At 41.0% G+C, this 27812-nt stretch overlaps 1 protein-coding gene across 1 annotated transcript; it reads right to left on the bottom strand.

Annotated features, from left to right (window-relative positions):
* Nucleotides 1-245: 245 nt before the first annotated feature.
* LOC127567507 (sodium-dependent organic anion transporter-like) lies at nt 246-27812 on the bottom strand. Its single transcript, XM_052010490.1, has 6 exons — nt 27404-27812; nt 22936-23069; nt 13720-13808; nt 5729-5904; nt 2898-3055; nt 246-1966 (listed from the first exon to the last, which is right to left on the bottom strand). The coding sequence occupies exons 1-6, from the start codon at nt 27784-27786 to the stop codon at nt 1917-1919; spliced, it is 990 nt and encodes a 329-aa protein (XP_051866450.1). The 5' UTR covers nt 27787-27812; the 3' UTR covers nt 246-1916.

The raw sequence follows: 27812 nt of genomic DNA, 5'->3' as shown, positions 1-27812 counted from the left end.
CTCCACCTATCTTGCTACCATCTGCAAACCTGGCCACAATGCCATCAGTTCCTTCATCCAGATCACTAATGTATAAAGTGAAAAGTTGCAGTCCCAACACTGACCCTGCGGAACTCCACTAGTCATAGGGTGCCACCCTGAAAAGATATAATGCAATGAATTGTGACACATCTCTGCTTACGACATGGAATTCAATAGGAAAAAAGGATTTGTGCAACAAAGATTGCAACACTGGTGGTTTTCTAGGAATGCAACCCCTCTGTAACACGGGGATACACTATTTATTTTGATTAACTATTTCTAATGCCATAAAATGGAATACAAACAGATATAAACATTAAGCATAAAAATTCTCCAGGTTAAAAAATTCCAATATAACAAAATAGTTCACTTAAAATTGGTTAAATATTATTTGTATACTGAAAATAATTGCATTTACAGTAATAAAAGAATTGACTTCTTGTAGTTATCGATGGAAAATATACAATTAAACAAGTCAAAACTACATAACGATAAATGAAGTCACTTGCTGAATCACCTGTTCAAGAAAAATCTCATGAAACTTGTTCAATTTTTGATATTTTTTCATACAGCCATCTTGGGAAAGTCTACTTAATTTGTATTATACAAAGTCAAATGCAAGTGATTAATGTAAAAATGTGACCCAGCAAAATTCAGCTTTACAGCTTTGCCACTTCCATTCAGAATGAATTTGAAGCTAACTACCTAAAATGTAAATGATTCTTTTTTTTTGTCAAAGCTCCCCGAGACATAATTGGACAATTTTTGAGATTTGTGTCTGACCAACAACAGCTTTTGTAAAGTGAAAGGAAAAATGTTGCTGAATTCAATAAAAGCACCATCTTGAAAATTCTGAGCCAAATCCGGAATGAATTTAGGAATCTGGTTAAAGTTGGGTTTCCAAATGAAGTCCAAGGAATACAATCAGCTAAGAGGTGTTCATCATGGCTTAGGAAAATCAGTTCATGGAAAGCTAGCAATTCTCAGCAATGGATTAAAGATTGAGATCCAAGAAGTTATATTATCTGAAGTCCAGGGACCAAGGCCAGGAATTTTCAGTTCACAGACAGAAAGGGTCCAGGGATGAGGAAAATAAGTCAGCAAAGACAAAGAGACAGAGGCCCAGGAAATTCAACCAGTAGGAGCGGAGCTCTATTCATTGTCAATCTGGCAATGGGAAGCAATTGGGAAGACTTGTGTCTGTACAGTAAAATAAGCAGTTACACAGAAAAATTTCTAATACTGCAAATGCCAAATACAGTGCAGCCTATAACAGGTTCTATAATTGAACACTGGTACCTTTAAAATGGGTCTTTTTCATTGCCCACACTTGACACAGGGACTGAGTTTTGTAACCCACTCAATGATTTTTAGTTTAAAATTTCTCGGTACATTCAGTTTCACTGTTACCTATACATAATTGAAAGACTATTCCCATCAACATTCTTGTGATGGCAGCCTCAAAATTACACCAGGTAAAGCCTTCATACAAACATTTAATGTGATCATTTCAAATCCTTTTTCATTAAATTTTAGCAAATAATTTTGTTAATTAACCACTTCTGTGCCGATATCCTAAAGTCCCATTTTAACTTTTCCCTAATGAAGCCATTGGTGCATTTGAACTTAAGTGGATAAATTTAAAAAAGAAATATTGGCAATGCAATTTAATGTGAAAATTGAGAGAACCAGTTAAAGGGAAATATGGAGTATGTCAGAAATCACAAGGTAATGAGACAATATCGAGAATTAGAAGAACAAATCTAATTATTTTCTAGTAATTCTTTTGAAATCTTTGAAGTATTCAATTCCGCTTCTTGAATTGATTGAGTAATTTCATAAGTGTTCTCATCTGCTGCTGCATTGTTCTCCCTTCTTTGGTCATTGAATTTCTTCTAGCCATTGTGAGATGTGGATCTTCTGAATCTTTTATATAGCTGATAGACTGATTGTAAACAAAAATAAAACTATATATTACAAAACAAAACTGCAAAAAAATTAATTTGCATAAAAAAGGTTAACTTTAAGAACAATGTGCAATAATTATCACAAATGGAGCAGGAACAATGTTTATCCACCAGTACCCAGTGACTTTAAGCACATATTAACTTTCATCACTAAATTCCTGACTGCCTTGATATTAATATTATTGCATTCAAAAGACTTTCTAGATCATATTCATAATATTCTGGCCAGTGAAGCTAGAAATGTATAAGTACGAATAGTATGTAAATGCATGCATGTATATCATTCACCATAATTCTCCCATGGCAATTAGCAAACCTGGGCTTCTTGTTCATGGAAAATAAGGGCTTGGCTATTCAGCACTGAGATGTGAAGAAATGGCTTCACCAAAGGGATTGGAATTCTCCCCCCAAGGGATTTGGAGGCTCAGTTGCAAAGTATGTTTTAAACAGAGATTGATGGGTTTTTAGATATAAACAGAATCATGGTATATGGGGTTAGTGCAGGTAAGTGGTGCTGAGGTAAAAGATCAATCCTGATCTGACTGATGACAGAGCAGACAAGATGGGGCATATGGTCTACTCAAGTTTCTATTTCTACGTTAATAGTTTTCTGCTTCAAAAATCATTTAATCTAAAACAGCTTTTGTTAACTGAACTTCAGAATGCAATGCAATGTTTTTTTAAATCCCACTACTATTCATTTATTTTCTCATCTACCTTTGTATCCTGCAATAATTGCAAAGCCTATTTTTCCCATCCAGCCCTCTAACCCCTGTCCGTTCCACCATCCCCACTCCACCAGAGGTTTGAATCCTGCAAGCAGAGCCCTTTCTACTTGTCAGAAATTGTCTGCTAAGTGTTGACAAAAATTTTCAGTCACTTCTTTCATTTCACAGTAAGTGCACCTACCTATGACGAGTATTAATCCATGAAATATTTGAAAGAAAATATAAATGACAGGGTATGCAAACATTAACTTGAGCTCTTCTGACCCAAAGGATAGCATTAGAATTGTTGTACAAAGCTGTCCATTTTGTGTCCCGGTTTCAAAAGCTATTGTTCGACACCTGTGAGACAAAAAAACAATTCAATTAGGACAATTATTGCACAGTTTTCCTAAACTGTATTACTAAATTATATGCTCTGCTAAATTACAAGTAATCAGATTTCTGACATAATATTAACTCACTTGATCTAGTCATCTAAACAACAAAAGTACTAATCACAAATTTAAATAAAGAAATGCTGAAATGGTAGTTCTCCTCTTAAAAATTGGGAATATTTTAGATCAAAAGGTGATCATTCAGTGGCCTCACGCAAGAATCGTGTTCATCAGCCACTATGCAGCACCCCACACATGCTCAGCACTGCCTCAGGGTACATCCGGTCTCCTAACATGACTGCTCCATCAGCAGTGAGGACCCAGGAGATATGACTGGAAATATTGAATATGAAGTCTCAAGTCATTCGGTCAGGCAAAATCAAGAGAACCTCCTGACGATCACATCTGATTATACTCCTCCTGCCTCACACTAATGATGAATTAATCAATACTGCATCATGTTAGATATCACCAAAGAAATCTCTGCAAGAAACAAGGCCACAAAATAATCACTGCACAGGAGATTTCAACGTCCACTGTCTGCCACCAGCTAGACTGGATACATCATGAAGGGCATAGTTCTATCTGTTTGATGGTGAGGGAACCAATATGAGTAATTAATCCACATGACATCATCATCATCGACCTTCCATAGAGTCAAGGGTGCCTTTCTCAGTTCGTCCCATTTGTCTGAATTTGGACCATATCCCTATAAACCTTCCCTATCCATGCATCTGTCTAAGTGTCCTTTAAACATTGTTATCGTACCCACCTCTACCACTTCCTCTGGCAGCTTGTTCCCTACACTCACCAATGTCTGTGTGAAAAACTTGCCACTAAGGTCCCTTCTAAATCCTTCCCTTCTCACCTTAAACCAATGTCTTTCTTCTATTTTTAGACTCCCCTATCTTGGGGAAGAGACTGTGACCATCTACCTTATCTATGCCCCTCATGATTTTATAAACCTTTATAATGTCACCCTTCAGCCTCCTTTGCTCCAGGGGAAACAGTCCAAGCCTATCCAGTCTCTCCTCATAATTCAAGCCCTCCAGTCCGAGTAACATCCTTGTGGATCTTTTCTGTGCCCTCTCTATCTTAATCACATCCTTCCTATAGTGTGGCAACCAGAAGGGCACACAATATCCTAGGTGCAATCTCACCAACATCTTGACAGCTGTAACATGACGTCCCAACTCTTATACTCAATGCCCCAGCTGATGAAGGAAGACATGCCATATGCCTTTTTCACCACCTTGTCTACCACTTTCAGGAAAGTATGTTTTGTACCCCTGGGCCTCTCCGTGCTACAGCACTCCCCAGGGCCTTGGCAGTCACTGTATATGTTCTGCCTTGGTTTAACTTCCCAAAATGCATTACTTCATACTTTGCACCAATTGCTGATGTGGCTGTCCGCAGTAGTAGTGACAGGTAGCCACCAAACAAAACTTCTGTCCAGCCTTCATCATGTAGCGTGGCACCTAACTGTGCTAAATGAGATGGATCAACGACAGAACTAGCTGATTAAAATTGGGTATCCAGGAAATGCTGTAAGCCATCAGCAGCAGAAAACAGTACATCCTATCAAGTGACTAACCCTGGTTCAAAGCAGAGCGTAAAAGACTAAGAGCTGCAAAACACTTGATTCAAAATAGGACAAAATTTAGTGAAGCTATTGCACAGAGCCACTTGTACATTAACTGCCTTGGCAAAGAATTTCCTCAGGGATTCTTCTAACAGCCTATTGTAACTCTGATGGAAAATTGACAGAATTCTCTGCCTCTGGTCCTTGCCAATTCCAGGCTGATATGGTACTCACTGGGGAAGGCAGAGTTCTAAGCAGAAGGGTAGATATCAAGTTGTTTCCACCAGTGTCAGAATGTCAAAGGGCACAGTAACACGATTAGGGGTAGTCATTTAAAACTGAGGTGGGTAGGAACTTGTTGTGGAGGCTAGATCAATGAAGGTATTTAAAGAGGAAGTAGATAATTTTTTTTGTAAAATCTGGGAACTCTGGAGAACTGGCACGGGGGGATGAGAAATGGAGCAGACCAGAAATGGTCATGTTGAATGACGGGGCTGCCATGAGTGGTCTTCTCCTGCTCCTACTTTCTTATGTACTTATGTTCTTAATCAAATTAAAAATTATGTGGAAGAACAGATAGAGGCTGCGGAAATATCTCCCATCTTGATGGTGGAGCCCAGCATGTAACTACAAGGGACAAGGCTGAAGTATTTGCACATGCCTTCAGCCTGAGTGGATGATCCAATTCAAACCCCTCCACCACCACCACCACCACCAACCCCCCCCCCCCCAACCCATTACCAACATCTGGTCAGTTTAATTCACATTAAGACATTAAGAAGAGCTAAGTACTTTGGACACAGCAAACATCATGGAGGCCTGACAATACAGTTGATCTACAAATAAAGTTAGCATCTCCTTTATCCAGGCTGTTCCAGTGTTGACAGTACATTTACATCTAGCAGGTAATGTGGAATTTTTTTTTGGAAGTATACTCTATCCACAAAAACATGGTAATTTTTACATAGCCAATTAGTAATCTATCAACATCCAACAAACTAGCTTCAGGGAAATGTTGACCAAATGGCTCAAAAGTACAGAAATGTTTTAAGTTACCTCTTCCACGATTGCTGCAAGATCAGAGCGAGAACAAAACCTGCAGTGTAACCAATCAGAGGGTTGATGGCTCCAATGATGAGCAATGATAAGTCAGCATTCCATGCTCCTCTGTATAGCAGTGAGGTTGTCAATGCTATGATAAAAAATATGACTGCGCCAGCAGCAGTTCCAACCTGTGTGGAAATAGAAGCATTTGTTATTTAAGTTGGGATGCAGTTTAAGATAAGAATTCTCTGAGACGAACACTGTGTGTACTGTATCTCCAAACAATAGGAGGGGTTAGTAGGAAAGGAGTTTGACATCTGTTGCTTACTATGTGTAGGAAGCAACTGAGAATACAGAGGTGAAGGGAAACTGGAGTAAGGCTTGTTGAAGCACAGAATTCAGGAAGAAAAGGATAACGTGGGAAGAGATAGAATGGGCAAAAAGATAAAACAAAAGTAAAGAGTATTTCTGAAAATAAAATACAAAATACCTGTTTCCTCTTAACTTTCAAAAACTAGCAAACATATTAGCTTCAAAGTTCTAACTGGCGTCAAGGAAGGGTCTCGATGGATTCCAGACTAAGTCCCAGCAAAAGGATCAGTGCCTGGCTCTGTTGGGATCTCATGTTTTCTATCCAAAATGCTCTGAATAGGGCGTGTCCACTCCAGGAATTGTACCAATGGTAATTAAAATGATACAATGGCTAAATTATGTTTATACTTTCTGTCTGTAAATCAGAATGTTGCAACAATTAGTGTTTGGCCACAAGAATAAGAAACATTTTGGAAAGGGTTGACAAAAAGATCATTAAAATTAGCCATTTAGTGGACAAGACTGGGGAATTAATACAAGGGATTAAGGAAATGGCAGAAGCCCTGGACAGATATTTTGTATATATCTTCAATGTAGAAACCACTATATGCAGGCAAATGGCAGCATACAGTCAAGGGGTACTGAAGGACTGAGGAACTTAAAACAATTATCACAAGAGGATAAATTACAGGCAACTAATGGGAACAGAGGCTGACAAATCCCCTAGACCCAATGGCCTAGGTTTTCTTATGAAGATCCATATATTTCTGGCAGAAGAAACTTCTCATTCTTGTCCTGAATAGTCAGCCCCTTTATTATGTTTGAAACTGCAACCACTGATTCTCGAGACCCAGCCAGAGGAAAAAGATTCTATGCAGCAACCCTGTTGAGACCTGTCAAAATTTTTTTTTTAGTTTTTTAAAAATTTTATTTACAGGCGTGGTGACAGGCCCTTCTGGCCCAACGAGTCCGCGCCGTCCATTTTAAACCCAAATTAACCTATCTGTACGTCTTTGCAATGTGGGAGGAAACTGGAGCACCCGGAGGAAACCCACGCAGACACGGGAGAACGTACAAATTCCTTACAGACAGTGACAGGAATCGAACCCTGATCGCTGGCGCTGTAATAGTGTCACGCTAACTGCTACGCTACCGTGCCGCCCATTAACCTACCCATACGTCTTTGCAATGTGGAGGAAACCGGAGCACCCGGAGGAAACCCACGCAGACACGGGAGAACGTACAAATTCCTTACAGACAGTGACGGGAATTGAACCCCGATCGCTGGCGCTACACTACCATGCCACCAATATATCCATGATATATGGATATTGTACATATCCATGAGATCACCACCTATTCTTCTGAAATACCCAGTATGCTTAATTTATCATCAGAACACTCCCCCATTCCAGGAATCAATCTGGTAAACCTTTGTTGCACTAACTCTATCACAGTTACTCTTTCCTCGGATAAGAGACCGGACATACACAATATTCCAGGTGCAGTCTCACCAGGACCCTATGTGATTACAACGAGACATCTTTACTCTTATATCCTCTGGCAATAAAAGTCAACACACTATTTTCATAATTCCTTGATCTACATGTTGACTTTACAATAGTTTAAATAAAAGGACACTCAGGTCCCCCTGAATACTTTCAATACTTTACATTTAAAAATACTCCAATTTTCTACTTTTTCTGCCAAGTGTATGATCTTACAACTCGATAGTCTATCTGCCATATCCTCATCTGTTCACGTATCCTGTTTCTAAGCTCCAAGGTATCTTTACGTCTTCTTCATAACACTTGCTACTTTGTACATAACATTGTACTAACAGCAAACCTGGAAACATTACACTTGGTTGCCTTATTCAAGTCATTGACAAAGATTGTGAAAAGCTGGGGAAACATTATCGGTCACTGCAGCACCCAAGTTATAGCTCTCAGCCCAAAAATGACCAATTTGTTCTCTCTGTTCTCTATCTCTTAACCAATCCTCAAGCCATACCATCACATTACCTCCTGAAGTGGATGAAGCATATTTAGATTTTCAAAAGACACCCAACAAGATGACATATAATTGAGAGAGAGAGAGCAATAAAGCACACTTCAATCAATATTGCCAAGTTACATCATTCCCCGATGAGTTTGAAATTCTATGGGCTATTTAAGATGAAAATATTTTGAGCTGGAATGCTCACTCACAGTTGTGCTCTGCTATTGACATACCTTGGAGAGAGTATCATAACCATTTGGGGTGGGCTATACATCTCTGTGAGGCACTTTTCCTGTTTTATTAGCATAAAATCAGCCTGCACTCAGATAAGGTGAGGCAGCCCGACACCCTTGCTGAGTGAACCGCAGAAAAAAATTGGTGAAATTAGGGCAATCTCCCCCCACAGTGAACCCAAGGCCTACCTTCGTGAAGCTAACTGATCCCTTTAGTTTTTCTTATCCTATGTGAAGTGTAACATACTGCAAAATACACCATCAAACAACTGCTGAAAGGCAGGTCTGCCCCCGCCGCTCCTCCCCCCACTTTCCTGATCGGGATATCCAGGGCAGTGTAAATGAACCAGAAACCCAGCTAAAGCCACAATCTGTAAAAGGCACCTGGAATGTATTGGAGAAACCTGATTTTGCAATGGTAGACTTATTCCTAAGTTTCCGCTCAAATTGATTAGCAATAGCACAAATAAAAAATTCTAAACATAATGAATGAATTTGTTCACCTTCTTAAATGGAGTTCTAAACAGCATAAGAGTGTAGGAATACCCCCAATTTAAAGAGACCAATTAGTCAGGGACCTGGATAGTTTGAAGGATAAATGGGGAAAGGCTCAGCAGCTGGGAGATCGCTGGGTGGCAGGTATGGGAATGGCCAAAGGGGAAGGTGACAAGGTAGATTGGAAGGTACTACTTGACAAGTGGGAATGTGCTAGCATACAGGAGAAGTTATACCCAGCCATGTCTGTTGGCACCTATTGCGGTCAGAAAATGACAGGCCTGGGATCCTGATGACCCCAGCTGGCTCCTGACACTAATCACTACCATCCATAAACCCTTCACCCCCAGGGAGAAGCAGAACATTCTGTATGCGCTGCCCTCTCTTAGGATTTCTCGTGGGAAGACAGAATTCTGACGCAAGCCCAAAGAAATTATTGAAATTCGCCAGATGCACCAAAATGACATACATGTGTTATTTAAGGTCAAATGCCCAAGGAATATGTGGGTATGGTAGATGGAGTGCCAGAAATGAGAGGAATCTCAACTTTAAGGGGGAGGTGAGGCAGCGACTGGGGGAAGGCGAGAGTAATTAGTGTCATAGAGTAATGTGCTACATTTACAGAGAATACGCAGTGCGGGCAGAGAATAAGGTGCAAGGCTGTAATGAGGTAGATTGTGAGGTCAGGAGTCCATCTTATCGTACAAGGAGACAGTTCAATAGTCATATAACAGTGGGATAGAAGCTGTCCTTGAGCCTGGTAGTACATGCTTTCAGGCTTTTGTATCTTCTACCCGATGGGAGGGGGGAGAAGAGAGAATGTCCGGGGTGGGTGGGGTTTTTGATTATGTTGGCTGCTTTACTGAGGCAGTGAGAAGTGTAAACAGAGTCCCTGGAGGGGATGCTGGTTTCCATGATGTGCTGAGCTGTGTCCACAACTCCCTGCAGTTTCTTGCGATCTCAGGCAGAGTAGTTGCCATACCAAGCCGTGATATATCTGGAAAGGATCGTTTCTATGGTGCCTTCATACAAGGGGCTTAGATGGGGTAGAATTTGTTAAGTTAATCCAAGAGAGTTTTTTGAGATACTATGTAGAGAGTCCCACTAGAGAGAGCACAGTACTTGACCCTGTGTTAGGAAATGAAACCGGCAGGTGTGTAAGTGTTAGTGGGGGAACACTTTGGGAACAGCAACCATAATTCTGTAAGTTTCAAAGTAGTTATGGAAAGGGATAAGGTTAGTCCTAAAGTTAAGGTATAAATTGGGGGACTCGATTTCAATAGCATAAGAGACGACCTGGCAAAAGTAGATTTGTAGCAGGTGCTTGCAGGCAAAGTGCCATCTGGCAAGGAGAGTCTTTTAAAAGAGAGTTAGTATAAGTTCAGGGCCTGTATGTTCCAGTTGACAAAGGATATTGAAGGTTTGATCAAATAAAAATGAAGCATATGTCAGGTATAGGCAATTGGAATTGAGTGAGTCTCTTGAAGAATATAAAGGGTGTAGGAGAGAACTTAAGAAATAAATTAGGAGGGCAGAAAGGAGCTATGAAATATCCTTGCCGAGTAAGACATTCTGTAAGTATATTAGGAGCAAGAGGGTAGTCATGGGAAGAGTGGATCCTCTTGGGGACCAAAGGGGTAATCTACGTGTGAAGCCAAGGGATGTGGGAAGTCCAAAATGAACACTTCTCCACTGTATTCACCAAGGATAGAGGCGCTGAATGTAGTGAGTTCAGAGAGGGGGTTGTTGATATCTTGGAGCTTGTCAGTATTAAGAAGAGGTAGGTGTTAGGTGTCATGGAATGCAAAAGGATTGAATAAACCACCAGAGCCAGATGTTATCGATATCAAGATGCCACGGAAGCAAGGGAGGAGATAGCTGGGACCCTGATGGAGATTTTTGCAACTTCATTAGCTAGAAGTGAAGAACTAGACCAATATCGTAGGATAGCTAATGTCATTCTTTTCTTTAAGAAGGGCAGCCAAGATAAGGCAGGTGACTACAGGCCCGTGGCATTTCATCAGTGGTAGGGAAATTATTGGAGAAAATTCTAAGGGATAGGATAAAATACATTCGGAAAGGCAGGGGCTGATCAGGGATAATCCGTATGGCTCCTGCAGGGGAAATCCTGCCTTGCTCATTTGATTGAGTTATTTAAGGAGGTAACTAAGAAGATTGATGAAGATAGGGTCTTGTCTAGATGGACCTTTGTGAGGCATTTGACAAGGTCATGCATGGGAGGCTTGTCCAGAAGGTTCAAGTACATGGGATCCAGAGCAAACTGGCAAATAGATCCAGATCCAAAGTTGACTTGGTGATAGGAGGCAAGAGGGTGAAAGTGAAAGGATGCTATTCCGATTGCAAGTCTGTGACCGGTGGTGTACTGCAGGGATTGGTGCTGGGACCCTTGTTGTTTGTGATATATATTAACAGCTTGAATGTGAATGTGGGAAGAATGATTACGAAGTTTGTGGATGATATGGAAATTGGTGGTGTTGTGGATAGCAAGGAAGGCTGTCTAAGGCTACAGCAGGATATAGATCAGATAAAAAGTTGAGCAGAGCATTAGCAGATGGAATTTAATCCCAGAAAGTGCAAGGTGATGCATTTTGGGAAGTCAAATAGGGGAAGCAATATACAGGAAATGGTAGGGCGCCAAAGGGTGTTGATGAACAGAAGGACCTCGGGGTTCAAGTCCATTGTTCCCTGAAAGTGGCAACGCAAGATGGTGAAGAAGGCATATGGCATGCTTGCCTTCATAGATAGGGGCCTGGAAATATAAAAGTTGTGACGTTATGTTGCAACTGTACAAAACACTGGTTAGACCACTCTTGGTATTATGCACAGTTCTGGTCACCATACCATAGGAAGGATGTGGTGGTGCTGGACAGAGTGTGGAGCAGATTTGCCAGGATGTTGCCTGAATTGGAGGACTTTAGTTATGGGGACAGATTGGATAGGTTGGGTTTGTTTTCCTTGGAGGGAAGGAGGCTGAGAGGTGACCTGATAGAGGTATATATAGTTATAAAAAACATATAAAATTATAAGAGGTATGTATCGGGTAGATAGTCAGAATCTTTCTTTCCCATGGTGGGGGTATCAAAAACAAGAGGGCATAAGTTTAAGGTAAGAGGAAGGAGATTTAAAGGGGATTTGAGGAGAAACTTTTTTTTACATAGAGAACGGATGATATCTGGAACTTGCGTTTTAGAGGCACTTAGACGGGCATTTAAATAGGCAAGGACTAGAAGTGGGCAAATGGGGATAGGCAAAAAGGTCGGCAGGGACATGGTGGGCTGAGTGGCCAGTTTCTGTCCTCTACAACTCCATGATGTTATGACTTAATTCCCTCATCAGCCCAATGGACCAAACTTCCTTTAAAGATCTCCTGGCCAAATTCTGAACTCACATCATTCTCCAATTCCTCTAATGTCTCTCCTCGTGTGTTCAAGCTGGCATCACCAACAAGATTCACATCCTATTCCCTCAACTGCTAACCTCCCCACAGCACTCCCCAGTCCCCATGTTGGCCGAGTTCTCCCTCCTCAGATACTTTCGGCATCTCTAGTAAATTTGCTGTCACCAGAACTCAAAAACAAATGCCTAACCCCACGCCTGTGCAAATACAACCCTTTGTGCAATCTCTCTTCCCTCTCTAAAACCCAGAAGTAAGTTGTCATCTCTGAAATCCATGCTCACCTTTCCTGGAACTCCAAGTCTGAACCTATCCAATCCTGCTCACTATTTCTAACATAGTACCAAAGTGATTCTTATCAAAGATACATAACACACTCTAATCATCCCTTGGCCTTTTCAACATACCTGCAGCCTTTGACACAGTTGATCACACTTTCAACACTTTTGCATCATCTGGCTGGATGAAGTCACATCATCTTCTTCCACTCCTATTTGTCCTGTCTTACCCATTGTCTATTACCATTCAGATCCAACAAACAATTAAGAAGGAAAATGGTTCATTGGCCTTTATTCGCCTCACACCTTTACCTCTGGTGTCCCACAGTGATTGGCCTCTCCTATTTCTCATCTATATGCTGCCTCATGGTGACAGCATCTGAAAATATGACATCAGTTTCCATCAGCAGGCTAACACCAAACTCCACCTCCTCAACATTATTTCCACCTGTTCCATTGTCACTAAATTGTGCAAATGTTTTCAGATATTCTCTTCTTTTCCAACTTTGGCCTCTTGATAGTATTGTTGAAAATATTGCTAACATCCTAATGAATTTCTTCCAAAGCCCTTGATTCAGCAACCATTTCTTTCAGTTTGAAATCGTGCATGTTGCCGCCTTATTAAAGAAAGAGAATAATAAAAACCAGCAACTGATAGAACAGTTAGTTTAGCATCCATTGCTGGGAAATTGTTATAGTCCATGATTAAGTATAGAGTAAATGAAGACTTTGAAGTATTTTTAACGGATACAAGAGAATCAGCATGGTCCTCCCAGAAAGGTAATTTATCTTTTGCAAAGTTGACAGTCAAGCAGATAGGAGTGTGTATGGGTGTTATTTAAATGGTTTCCCAAGACATTTGACAAGGGCAGCCAAAGTTAAAGCTGAGGGAAAAGAAGGCAAATGATTGACCTGGTTAGGAAATAGACCGAGCCACAGGAGTCAGAGGGCAGGACTAATGGTCAAATTGGCAAAACCTGACTTGTGGTGTTCCATAAGAAAATATTATGATCACAAGTGTTCATCATATCGATAACCAACTCAAACAAGATCTGTCAATGATAGAAAGGCAAGTAATATTGAAAAAAAGCATACATTGGATCATTAAGTTACAAAGAGATAGTAAGAAATTAAGAGATTGGGTAAACTTTTGTATCTATGTATCACTGATGCAACAATTGACAAAACAAATATACTTTACATCAATTGATATTTATTGCTAAGTTATTCTGTGTTAAGGGTTTATACAAACAGAAGATATCAACTTACTTTTAGAAGGATTTTTGATTGTTTAGGCCACTTCCTTGCAATGCAAATTCCAAATACTATTGGGATGCTCAAAAAAACCAATGCAATACCTATTTCAGAAGCAAAAGTAATATTTTACAACAATCAGTTAATCAGAAACAGCCCTTCAGTTTGATGTTACATGAACACACAAATGTGGAGCAGGAGCGCGCCACTCAGTTCCTCAGGCCTACTTGCTGTACCTGAATACTAGGCTTTTGCAAAACATTCACTCAGAGTCCCAGATCTTTTCACCACACTCCTGGGTCTCACACAACTGCTGCTGATGCAAAACCACAAGTAAAGACCATCAAATAGTGAGTCTGTTACCAAAGCAAATCCAGATTTCTAAATGACTGGAAAAATCAAAGCTTTTTCAACAAGATAGATGAGTTGATAGCACAGATAGCAACATATGAGTATGATTAAATAGGTATTACGTATTACAAAAATGTGGTTGCAGAAACCCCAGGACAGAGTGCTCATTATTCCAGGTTGTTTGATGTTCCATGAGAAAAGGAGGTGGGACAGCTTGTTAATCAAGGAATGTACCAGACCAGTGCTAAGCTGTGATAATAGAGGCAGTGGATACTGATGTAGAATCGGTTTGGGTTGAAATCATGAATAGCAGGGGAAGGAAGACACGGGTGGGAGTAGTCTATAGATCCCCAGAATGTGACCTTTCAACAGTTGGTTAAAGTTTTTCATAACTCACTAAACTCTGGGAAGGGACAAAAGATTGGAAAACAGCCACTGTGGCTCCCTTGTTCAAAAAAAGGAGAAGGGCAGAAGGCAGGGAACGATGAGCCAGTTAGTTTAACGTCTATTGTTGGCAAGATCCTAGAGTCAATAATCAAAGAGGAAATAGCTAATCTTTAGGAAAGCTAAATATAATTAAACTCAATAAACATGATTTTATGAAAGGTTTGATAAATTTCCTCAACCTTTGAGGATATAACAGGGAGAATTGACAGTGGGGAATTCAAAGATGTAGTGTATCTAGATTTCCAAAAGCCATTTGACAAGGTGCCACATGAGAGGCTGGTAAATAAATCAAAAGCCCCTGGTATCAGAGGAAGTGTGTCAGAATGAATCGAAAACTGGCTGTCTCATAATAAAGAGAGAGTTGGAATAAATGGGTCATCCTCAGACTCTAAGGACGTGACTAGTGGGGTACCAGAGGGACCAGTTCTTGGCCCACAATTGTTCACAATTTATATCAATGACCTGGAAGAAGAAACAGCGTGTAAGGTTTCCAAATTTGTCAAAGCTACAAAAACAGGTGGCAGGGCATGTTGTGATAAGGATACTATGGTTGTGCAACAGGATATAAATAGATTGAGTGAGTGGGCAACAGACTGGCAAATGGAGATGAATGTGGGGCAGTGCGAGGTGATGCACTTCAATAAGAGAAATCGAAAGGAAGATTGTTATCTAAATGGAGAAGGACTGCAAGGGAGTGAAGTACAGAGGGATCAAGCTGTTCTAGTGCATGAATCACAAAAAGTTGCAGGCAGGTCCAACAAGTAGTTAAGAAGGCAAACAGCATTTTGGCCTTCGTTACAAAGGAGTTGGAGTTTAAAAATAGGGAGGTTTTTTTGCAAATGTACATACATTCATTCCTACGATTGGCAGAACTAGTTTCCTCTCTCTCACCACTTTCAGTAATTGTTCTTTCCTATCAGTCTTACAGTATGTGTTTATGCTGCCATTCACTACAATACTGTGGAGGTATGGTTACCACATCGAGTGATCTTTGTTTATTTTCCAGTTTGGACAAAATCAACTTAAAGATGTCTGTATAAACAGAACCTGTCCATTACCGAGGGATGGCCTGCATGTAGAAATTTCTTCTTGCAGAGGGCGGTGAATCTCTGGAATTCTCTGGCCTGGCAGGTGGTGGAAGCTGGATCATTCTAAGAATTTAATATGGAGGTGGATAAATATTTGATAGATTGAGGAATAGAAGAGTATGGAGAAATGGCACAGAAGAGGAGTTGACGCCAAAATAGGTCAGCCATGATCATAATAAATGGCAGGGCAGGTTTGAAGGGCCTGATCCTGCTCCTATTTTCTTGTATTCTTGTGTTCTAAGTGCAGTAACATCTTCATAAATGACCAGATGACAAGCTATCAGGCATTATGTTATCACATGGATGGGTGGGCCATGGTCAAATTTTCAGGAACGCCACTAGCCAGAGTTTACAGCCCTACCAATGGGCACAGGGTTCAGTCTTCAAGTATCCCTGTTATCATGAACCGGGCTGCATTTCAATGCAACCTCTGAGCCAGTGACACTCATAATGTACTGGGCCTAGGGACTCGATACACTTTGTATCTGCACACACTTTCCCAGCAACCACACCGCTCCCCACCCCCAACCCCCCCAATCCTAGTTTCCTCCACTTACTTATAACACTGGGGGCGATTTACAGTGGGCAATTAACCTACCACCCTGCACACCTTTGTGATGTAGGAGGAAACCGGAACACCCTGAAGAAATTCATGGACACAGGGAGAATATGGACACACAGACAGAACCAGAGGTCAGGATTAAAGCCAGGACTCTGGTGCTACTAGCTGCACTACTATGCTGCTAGTAGTTAAATGGAGACAAATGGTTTGCATTTTTCCTGAACTTCATTAGCTGTTGTACTCTTGAGGCATCATAACGTAAAAGGCACCGTGAAAATAAGTCCTTTCTTATTTGTTTGTGCACACCACTAGAGTTGATACACTGACAATAAACTGGATTGAGACTTGGCTCTAACAGCTGCCAACTGTGGTTCCTCATGTTCTGGGCTCAGTTACTGTTCCAGAGATTTGTACTTGTAACTTGGGCTGACCATCCAGACAGTGTCTTAAGAATTTGAAAAATAACCTGAATTATTGCCCTGATTACTTCTAAGTGTAGCTGATTTATTTTAAGCATTTGAAAGTATCTAAACTGGACAATCTAATAAAGTATGCAATTCTAACGTTGACAATGGTATAATGAAATCTAGTACTGACCTCTTTTTGCTGGTGACATTTAGAGGGCATATAACTACTACTCCTTTCCTGCAGGATAATCTTTAGTAATTCTAGAGACAGGGCATGCTTTGTTTCTCGTTCCACTTTGGCAACAGTTCTGCTAAGGAGCTGCAAATTTGAGGCAAATCACTTTTATCTATTATCTGAATGTGGCCACAGATGCTAAAATGGACAACTCTGGGTTTTGCAATCAAGCACTAATTAGGAGAAATTTTCAGAAAGAGGTGCAAGTGGGCTCCACACATATATATACACTTCTACTGAAGTGTGGAGTACATTGCTGACAGGCAATTGGAACTTATCAGGATGCCTCGGAAGCATGGGAGGGAGCTCTTTATTTCATAAAAACACTAGAAATTGTGGCAGAGGAGATACAGTGGAAAGAGATGTTCTTTCTCTGGACAGGGCAAGGAGGTCTAGGGGGCAATTAATACATTAGATGTTGGAGGGGATTGCTGTGGCAGATACAGATATTACATTGATACAAACTCCACATTCCAAAATACATATAATGGTGTTACCGAAACACTCAAGTAGATGTCATCCTTCTCAAAACGCAGAAAGCATCTGGCCCAGATGGAGTCCCCAGCCATGTCCTTAGATCCTGCACAGATCAGCTGGCGGGAGTATTTGCAGGCATTTTTAACCTCTCCCTAGCAGCATCACAACCTTACCATCCACCATCCAATCATACACTGACATTCACAAAACTTACACTATCCCATCCTTCACAGGCACTTCTCACCCATTAGTTTCCACAAAGTGTGATGGGAAAAGAAGCCAACTTTACCTGAGCAACACACACAAAGTGCTGGAGGAACTCAGAAGGTCAGGCAGCATCCTGACCTGATGCTGCCTGACCTTCTGAGTTCCTCCAGCACTTTGTGTGTGTTGCTCCAGATTCCAGCATCTGCAGAATCTCTTGCGTCTCAACTTTACCTGAGCAACGGATTATTGTAAGAGAAATAGAACAATACAAAAGTGCCTTGTAAAGGGTTATAAATAGCCATCCTAGAAAAAACAACTGTATATGTTTTCATTTTGAACAGGCATGTACAAGGAAAGTTAATGGTCTGCAGAGTTTTCTGGGAATTCAAAAGGAATTGAAGATTGCTTAACTAGAAGAGTGCTCTCTAGGAATGATTGGTTGATTAATCTCTGAACTGTGAATCATGAGCTACTCTGAGAAGTCATCTGTGGCAAGTAAACTGTGAGATATTCATTGTAACCAGACCTTCCTGACATAAGGAAACAGAGTTGCAAAAGTAACCAGTCTCCCAGTCTCATTATCCCTAATAGCGAGTTCCTGGCTTTGCTGGAGCTCAATGTTTCACAGACCTAATAAAATGAAAACAACAAGACAGCAGCTATTAGGTCATACCAAGATAAGAAACTCTGAAACATCTTCCATGGTATAAAGGCCCCAATGGTAGGCAGAAGAACTAGTTGTTATAAAGGTAATAAGAGATAACCATAGGCCTGGGTTTAAACAGTGAAATACCCATATGGGAAGATTTGATCATGAGAACCACATGAGAAAACTTCCAGGAGCAATTGATTCCATGCTTCTCTATGTCTGACAGGCTCAGACAGGATTTAAGGAGCATTCTGAAAAATCAGTGTAAAAACATATAAAAGAAGAAACATCGTACATCAGCAGTGACAGTTCTGATGTAGGGTTTTAACCCAAAATGTTGACAATTCCTCCCCCCTGCGCGCCCCCCCCCCCCCCCAGATGCTGCTTGACCTGCTGAGCTCCTCCAGCAGATTGTTGTGGCTCCAGGTTCCAGCATCTACAATCTCTTGTGTCTCCGATGAGTTAAATGCAATGTTATTGAGAGGTATAAGGGTGAATTGGATGACTGTATACTTTAAGTGATCCCAGTAAAGTCAAAGTCAAGCTTATTGTCATATGCACAAGTACATGTATGCACAGGTACAATGAAAAACTTACTTGCTGCAACATCACAGGCACATAGCATCATACAAGCAGCATTCACAAGAAAAACATGTTAAACATAAATTATACACACTTTTTACAAGAAAGAACATAATTTAAAAAAAACTAAGTCCATTTTAGTGCAAAGTGATCAAAATGTTCACAGTGTTGCTAAACTGTAGTGATTAGGATTTTGCTGGCTGGTTCAAGAACTGAATGGTTTAAGGGAAGTAGCTGTTCTTGAACTTGATGGTGTGGAACTTCAGGCTTCCGTATCTCCTGCCCGATGGTAGCTGCGAAAAGATGGTCTGGCCCAGATGGTGGGGATCTTTGATGATAGATGTTGCCTTCTTGAGGCAGCACCTCCTGCAGATACTACTGATGGTGGGGAGGGATGTGCCCATGATGTAATGGGCAGAATCCACTACTTTCGGCAGCTTCTTGCATTCCTGCGCATTTGAAATGCCGTACCAGACCATGATGCAACCAGTCAGGATGTTTTCAACAGCACATCTGTAGAAGTTTGTTAGAGTGTTCGGTGACAAGCCGAACCTCCTCTACCTCCTAAGAAAGTAAAGACGCTGGCGCATCTTCCTTATAATTGCATCTATGTGCTGGGTGCTGAGTATCAATAAAGAGCGTACTAAACTTTAGTTTGAATTTTTCTTTGCCCACTACGTCAGTTGACCACCTATAGAGGCCAAGGGGGAACATCCCTCACATATATTTCACAGTTCTTGCCTATTTATGAGGGATCACAAACAGAACTGCCAATACACTCATTCACAATATAACTGTTTCTTTTCCTGACGAAGATGGCACATAACACTGGTGCCAACAGGAGGCTGTGCTGGTGATGATCAAAAGGTGAATGATGGACATGTGACCACAAGCAAAATAAGGGACAGAGTACTGTTTACTTAACTGTCCACAAATATTCCTGATCCCCTATTCCAAAGCACTACTGTTGTGTGAAAAGGTTCTTTCGGGTCTTAAAGATGGGGGACTCTGGACGCAGTCTTTGGATCTTAAAAATAGTTTAATCGCAAAGGCAAACGTGGGAACAGAATGAATGGGAACAGATGCACACTCGCACACACATAAACAGGAGATCGCGAACGTGAGGGAAATCGCAACAAGGGTGAGATACACACACACACACACACACACACACACACACAATAACTGGTTACAAATGATCAAGGAATAAACAATACAATGCCTGAACACCCTGACTCTGGACAAGCATCAGCTCTAATGCTCCCTGGGATCTACTAGGACACTCCTAAACCTCGTGGCAGGGGCCACTCTTACCAATGGTCTCTTCAGTGTTGTTCCACGGTTTCTGGGGCAGTCAAGAGAGAGAAAGAGCCAGGAACATGTTATAGAGGAACTCTTATAGTGCTGGAAGGCTGGGTGGAGCCAGACCAGGTAATTCAAACAAGCCAATGATTTGGGGTCAAGGACAAAGGTGTTTACCAAGGCCAATGGTCAGGTATGCCCAAGAACAAAGGTGCTCGCCAAGGCCAATCCTTAGGTTTATACCTAATGAGTAGGATGGAGCCAAACTTTGATTGACAGTGGTGTCGCTTACGACCCAATGAGCGATGCTTTCCTCCGTCACATGACAGCCATGTGCCTTCATATTACACCTACTCACTCAAATGTTCCATATGGTCCCTTTCACTCATCCTCTTTGGAGTCCATATGCTGTCCACACTGGCCCTTCACTGCAAAATCCACCTTGCCATCAGGAATAATTAGAAAATCCACCTTGTCCTCAAGATTAACTGAAATAGGTAAAGGGCCATAGGAGGAGAAGGAGAAGGCAGCAATCACTGCTGCAGTCGCCACCCTATCACCAGTTCAGTAATTGGAACCGCTATGGTCGAAGCTGCTTTTCCATAGAGATCTTATGACTCAACTGTTCGAGTCAACAGAATAAGAAATGTACAAACAGTCAGGGTTTGAGTTGGAGAGAAATACACGCAAATTGAAATCAGCTCAGAGTTAAAGTTGTTTGAGATTGCTAGAGTATGGAGGCCATATCAGTGCACAGTATGTTGCAGTTTTTTAAAAATCATAATTCCTTTGTACTTTCCATTATAATATTTGTAGTGCTTTCCATTACTTCAATTACAGTGTTTTAACAAACTTTTAAACTAGTTCTGAATTATCCGATCTCTACTTGTTTTACTTCACTGAGATGAGCTCAGGCTGAACAGTTACTGAACAACTACCTGCAGATTTGGTGCTCAATGTGGAGACTGACAGGGGAAAAGTGGAAGCTAAGGTAGGGTATAACTGGAGTTAGAACTTGCCATTGAAAGAGGCATGTAAGTGCATTGTTGCCCAGTAATTGACACTATAAAAGAGGTGGAGCAATGAGAGAAAATTTCCACAGCTAAGAAAAATCACCAATGGATAAAATCCAAGAAATGGTTAGTGTAAAGACAGAGCAATTAGCACAGGAATGAGATATCTAAACAGATTTAACAATGCAATTGACAGTCCAGAATCTGAAGTCCAAACTAAAATCACCATAAATATATATATATATATATATATATATATATATATATATATATATATATATATATATATATTATATACACTATATCAAACCAGCAGTGATCAAGAAGCAACAGGGAAAAAAGATGAAACACAGAATTTAATGATATTTTGGTTCACCAAAAACAGTGGAGAAGTTAGTGGACCTCTTGATGGATCTTCAGTTGTAGAAAGCAAATGGCAAGAGTGGCCAGAGTGGGATGCAGGAGGAGGTTTAGAAATAGAAAACCGGTGTATATTTTTAGACAGCAAGGAAAACAAGAAGCATACAGATATTAGAGATCTGAAATAAAACTAGAAAGTGCTGCAAGTACTCAGCAGGTCAGGTAGTATCTGTGGAGACAGAAACAGGAGTTAGCATGTCAGGTCGATGAATTTTCAGGAGAAAGAGGAAAAGTCAAAAATCAAACATGCTTTAAGTTGCAGAGAGGGGGGAGGGCTGGAGAGAATATATTTCAGAGTGATAATGGACAGAATTTCTCTGCTTAGAAGAAACAATAGAGGTGCAATTACCCCACTGGGACTTCACTGTCATCCATTGACTAATGGGAAGGTCATTGAGGAGCAAATTTGCAGATAAATTGCAGAGATGTACAAAAGCCATAAAGTAGTGATAATGGGGGACTAAGTCTGTCGAACTATAAACTGGAATAGCAATCACATGAAGGCAAAAGAGGGGTAAGAGTTTCTTAAGTCTGTTCTGAAGAACATTCTTGATTAGTATGCTCCTATTGCAGGTTTTAGAAAAGCATTGGAAAGGGAAATAAATTATTCTTAGGCAAAAAGTTAACATTTGGAAAAGGCTCAAATATGCAGGCCTGCTGTTAATTAGATGTAAAGCTTGACAGGCAAAACTGTAAGCGAGTAGAGACGTTTCGGCTTTTTCTAGATACACCCTTTGAGGGAGAAGAGCAGAAATGCCAGATCTCCATGAATGGCCAAAAAAGACAAAGACGAAATATAACAGAAAAAAAGAGCAAATGATAGATGACAAATTGTTGACACAGACAAGAACCAGGTTGATTACGGAACGTTCAGAGGGGAAGTAAAAAAGGAAATAAGAGAGGCAAGGAGAGAGCGAGAGAAAGACTGGCAGAAAACAGAAAGGGAATCTTAAGTATGCTATAGGCTTCTGAACTAGAAAAGGGGTCTAAGAGGAGAGGTGGGGCTGATCAGAAACCATAAAGAACATGTATTCATGGAGGCAGAGGCCTCCACTGAGGTGCTAAACAAATATGTAAGAAATAGAAGCAGGAGTAAGCCATTCAACTCCTTGTTCCTTCTTTGACATTCAGTAAGTTTACAGCTGAACTTTTACCTCAGCAATACTTACCTGCATTAACATCACATTCTTTAATCCCTTAATATCTAAAAATCTATCCATCTTTGCCTTGAATACACTTAGCAAGAGTGTCTCCACAACTCTCTTGAGTAGAGAACTTTAATTTCACTTTCCTCAGGGTGAAGAAACTTCTTCTCATCTCTGTCCTGAATGGCTAATCCCTTTTTCTGACATTGTGAACCTTGTTTCTAGACTCTACATCTGGTGGAAACCTTATCCTTGCATCTACCCTGTCAAGCCCTTTAAGAATTTTATTTGTTTAAATTACTTTAATATTTCTAATAAATAAATAGACAGAAATAAATTTGATCACCTATGTTTTTGTAAGGTACTTCTGTCGTGATGTTGGTATTCTGATCTTCTTGTTTCAAGATGGCTGAGTAGATAAAAAGACTTAAAGGCATGAAACCGGTGGCCAGGAGTGTTGAGAAGACCGTCATGAAAATACTGCAAAACACAAAGTAGTTATTATTTTCTAAAACAGTAAAATACTGACAAGCAATCCCTCTTCAGAAATATTAAGTTAAAGAATAGACTGAATTTTGCAACCAGTTGTAAACAACTTGTTCTGCAAACAGCAAGATGTCTGATATATTGCAAATTTAAAGATCAAATAAAATGATACACAATATCCATAAAACTTCACATTACATTTATGAGGAATCAGACATGTAATACAGATACATTTACCTAGTTATTCAGTGCAAATGCAGTAGACCAACAAACATTTTGGCAATTATCCGAGTGTACCAAAATACAGTCACGAATGCCCACTGGTTAAATCACAAAACACCAGACATTGATCTTTTTTCATGTTCCCTACAATGGGTTTCAGAGCTCAGACATGGGCCTGTTCAGGCTGAAGGTAGGGAATTTATGTTAAGACAGGGACACCAGTATTCCTCGGAGATGATCTGACAGTGTTCTTATGTGTGGTGGAGGTTTGGGAGTGGTGAGTAAGGAGATGGATAGATGACCCTTATGTGTTTTTGGAAGGTGGGAAAGGAATCAGAACTGCACTATTATTTCCTGTGGAATGGGGGAGGTGAGAAAAGAAATCAGGCCAGCACTTGTATGGGGGAGGGGAGATCATGGGATAGGTGGAATGCAGGTCAGGCGGTTTCCTGAAAAGTTGTTTGGCATGAGAGTACATTAACACAGGGAGACCAGGGTTTAGGTTTGTACTTTATAGTTACCTGTAGGCTTCCTAGATTGGTGCAATAGTAAAACTTAGTCATTGTTAAGCATTCCCAGAACAAGTGTTCTGGGACAAGTTCCCCTGCAGAGCAACAAAAGGGGTGATGCATGAGGAAATAACATCATCCATAATCCATTAAGACAGCAACTCATGATAGGAAATCCCTGCCCAATTGTTCAAAATGAAGGAAGACAGCTTGGAAATACATTTTATCATGGTTCATTCACAGGGGAATAAAACAACTTTCAGTTGCACGGTGCAAAAAGTAACAGCATTATTTTTTAATTATTGGACTGAATTTCAGAGGTGCGACAAGGATAATGCAATAATAATGGATGACTTTAACTTACATATAGACTGGATGAGTTACATTTTCTGTAATAAAGTGGAAGGTGAACTTATGAGATGTTTAAGAGATTCTTTTGTAGATCAGATTGTTGACCAAACCACCAGGGAATAGGCTACTTTAGACCTCGCTTTGCGCAGCTGATAACTTTGTGCCAAGGGGCCTTTGAGGATGAGTGAACATGACATGACAGAATTTGACATTGAGTTTAAAAGTGATATGGTTCAATGCAAAATTAAGCATGAAAGGAGAGCTGGCTGTGGTTGTTTGGCAGATTACATTGAAAGGCATGACAGTGGAAAGGCAATGGTTAGTATTTAAAGAAATAATGCACAAGTTACAAAGCATAAATTCCTTTAAGGCACAAAGCCCTACAAGAAATGTGATGCTTCCTTGGCTGACAAATCCCAGGAAGAAATTTATAAAATTGCCAAAAATATCGATAGGCAAGTTAGAACTCAGCAAAAAAAATCAAGAAATTGATTAAAAAGTAAGGCAAGATAAGGCATGAGAGTAGATTGGAAAGAAACGCAAGGACACACTGCAGAAGCTTTTAAAGGTACATAAAAGGGAAAAGACCAGTTAGGACAAGTTTTGGCCCCTCACAGAGGCAGGAAAAATTATAATCAGGCTGTGGAATTAAAAAATTACTTTACGACTGTCTTCACAAAGGGAGACACAAAAACCTGCCAGATATGTTAAAGAACAAGGGATCTCACAAGAATGTATCCATTCAAAACAGAGATTAATAGATTTCTGGACACTAAAGGATGAATAGAAGACCAGGCTCGAAGGATGAGATGGCCTACCAAACTCCACAACACACCACAGTAGTGGAGCAAGTAAAGAAACAAAAAGAAATGAGTCCAGAGGAGATGTAAATGGGAATTACAGAATTATTGAGAAGTGTTGAACGCAATGTTGGAATCATAAGACAGTAAAGGATGCTGTGAAAGTGTGGTTCTATTCCTGGAGCACATGTTGGGACATGGAGTACACGCATGAAACAATTGTCAATTTAGTGTGGTTCCACCACATAAAAATTCAATTGTAACTATAGTTGAGACTGCAAATTATCAGATATTGCACACCTTCACACTAAAAGAAACATGTCCACTCATTTGTCCAGGAAGTCAGCCACTGGCAGGATTGGGTCTTTGGCTGTGGCCTGAAGGAAGCCCTTGGATCACCTTTATCAGCACCATCCACAGGAGGATGGCAAGACTGATGCTGCCATCCTCCCTATCAGTTATGGGGGAGAGTGGGGGGGGGGGGGGGGGTGGGAAATCACCTCAATCGGTTTCTGTGGGGATAGGGAAAAATTCACTCTTCTGCTGTTGGATGTCTGGAGGGAAAAATGACCAAAAAAATCACCTGTATCTTCCCCTCTGTTGTGGGGTTGGGGAAAATTACCCCAGACTTATTCTGTTAGGGAAGGGGTGTTCAGCTGGATTTTTTTCTATGGGGGGGTGGAATTACCCAATCTACTTCTGTGTTACCCGATCTTCTGACGAGGGGTGGGTAAACTACCCATTCTTCTGTTGGTGGGGAGAATGACCCTACTGTTCCTCTGTTGTGGGGTGTGGAAATTGGCCAAGCGCTTGTGTGAGCGAATGAGGTCAGGGAACTGGCGTGGCCTGCAGGAGGGTGGGAGCCAGACCAGGATGCAGATGGTGAGAGAGGATGAGACTGAAGGTTGGCTGGGCACAGATTAGGGGCTCAGGAGGCAGCTTGAAGATCAGAAAGTTATTGGTGGGGGGGGGGGGGGTGGTGGGGGGTGCCCAAAGATGTAGGTAAAGCTTATGTTTCAACCTCCCAGATTAGAGCTGCGTTTTTAAGACCATGTTGTCTTCCAAGTGCTCTATAATGGCACCCCCGAGGTCAACGTGGTTCATATTTGGCTCTGACGCTTCAAAAGGAGCACTGCATGCCGGATGACATCATCATGTGCATCCCTGATGCAAAAAACACACATGGGACTCAAGGGTGAATCCCAGCAGAAACCGCCGCAACAGCCAGGGCCTCCCGGTGGCCACCCACTTCAATTCCACATCCCACTCCCATACTGACGTGTCTATCCATGGCCTCCTCTACTGCCACATTGAGGCCAGATGCAGGTTGGAGGAACAACATTTCATACTCTGCCTTGGGAGTCTCCAACCTGATGCCCTCAACATCAATTTATCAAACTTCCAGTAACCCCACCCCTTCTTTTCCTCCCCCCCCAACTCCTATGTCTTTCTTTGTCCCTGTGGCTCCCTTCCCCCACCTTGATGACCTGCCCATCTCCTCTCCTCCCCTCCCCCATCCTTTATTCCATGGCCCACTGCCCTCTCCTACAAGATTCCTCCTTCTCCAGCCCTTTGCCTCTTCTACCTATCACCTCTCAGTTTCTTATATCTTCTCTCCCCCCTTCCAACCTACCTCCTGAAGTAACCTATCACCTGCCTGCGTGTGCTCCTCCCCCTTCCCCCACTTTCTTATTCTGGCTTCTGCCCTTTTCCTTTCCAGTCCTGCTGAAGAGTCTCGGCCCGAAACATCAGCTGTTTATTTCCCTCCGTAGATGCTGCCTGACCTGCTGAGTTCCTCCAGCACTTTTTGTGTATTGAATCAAATTTCACAGCTGGCATGAAACTACCCAGAAATAATCGCAACAAGACTTATTTTGGTTTAAGTTGGCTATCGACCCTATAGCAATGACAAAACAACACAGGCAGCATGCAACACAATTTCCGGGCAATTAAAAGTGCATGGTTTCACTTGGAAAGAATAGTTCAAGTCCTGCACAGTAGGAAGGGAGGTAAAGAGGCTAATATCTGTAAAGGTGGGTTCCATGGGTCTAGGGAAGAAGAGATACTAGAAGATTCAGGATTAGACATGGTCCTGGCAGATGGAATGCTCCATTAGGAAATCTGAAAAGAAAATGGAGCAGAAGTTGCTCAGGCATCACAGTGGAGGTCTCAAATATGGTGGAGGGACATCATCTGAGTATGGAAGGTAAGAATAAGGACAATTCTAAACAATGGGGATATTTCTACACAGGAGCTCTATTTAGACATGTATAAATTTATATAAATATTTTGATTATTTTAGCAAGAAAACACTGGCCAAATACAATAAAAATAACTTAAATATTTAGGAGAATGAATATGTTAACAAAAGTATTAGATTTATTAGTGAAGAGAAATAAACCTTACATGGTAAGTGAGAGCGAGAGAGAAAACCATAAACACTCACCTGAGATCCATGTCTCCATCTGTCCAGTAGCTCATTATATTAGAAATAGCCCCTCCAGGGCAACAGCCCATAACAAATACAGCAATTGCTGGAAGAGGTTTCAACTTAAAAGAAATTGCAAGGATAAATGCAGTGAATGGCATCAATCCAAACTGACAAATCACACCTACAGCTAGTCCCCATGGCCTCTTGAAGTGAGCCCACAGCTTCTTCAAGTCAACTGTGCAGCCCAAGGAAAGCATGATCAATAGGAGAGTAGCATAAAGTGGTACAGTGGCAATATCTATCATATTCTTATTAAATTTATCATCAGCCGTCATGTTACATTCATTGCCAATAGTATTGTCACATTTTGAAAAGTTTACTAAATTTCCCACTTTCATGTTTTCAGCTGTGTTACCTTCTACTG

Source organism: Pristis pectinata, chromosome 2 (genome assembly GCF_009764475.1).
Source record: "Pristis pectinata isolate sPriPec2 chromosome 2, sPriPec2.1.pri, whole genome shotgun sequence".
NCBI lineage: Eukaryota > Metazoa > Chordata > Chondrichthyes > Rhinopristiformes > Pristidae > Pristis > Pristis pectinata.
This window is presented reverse-complemented; position numbering and strand designations above follow the sequence as displayed.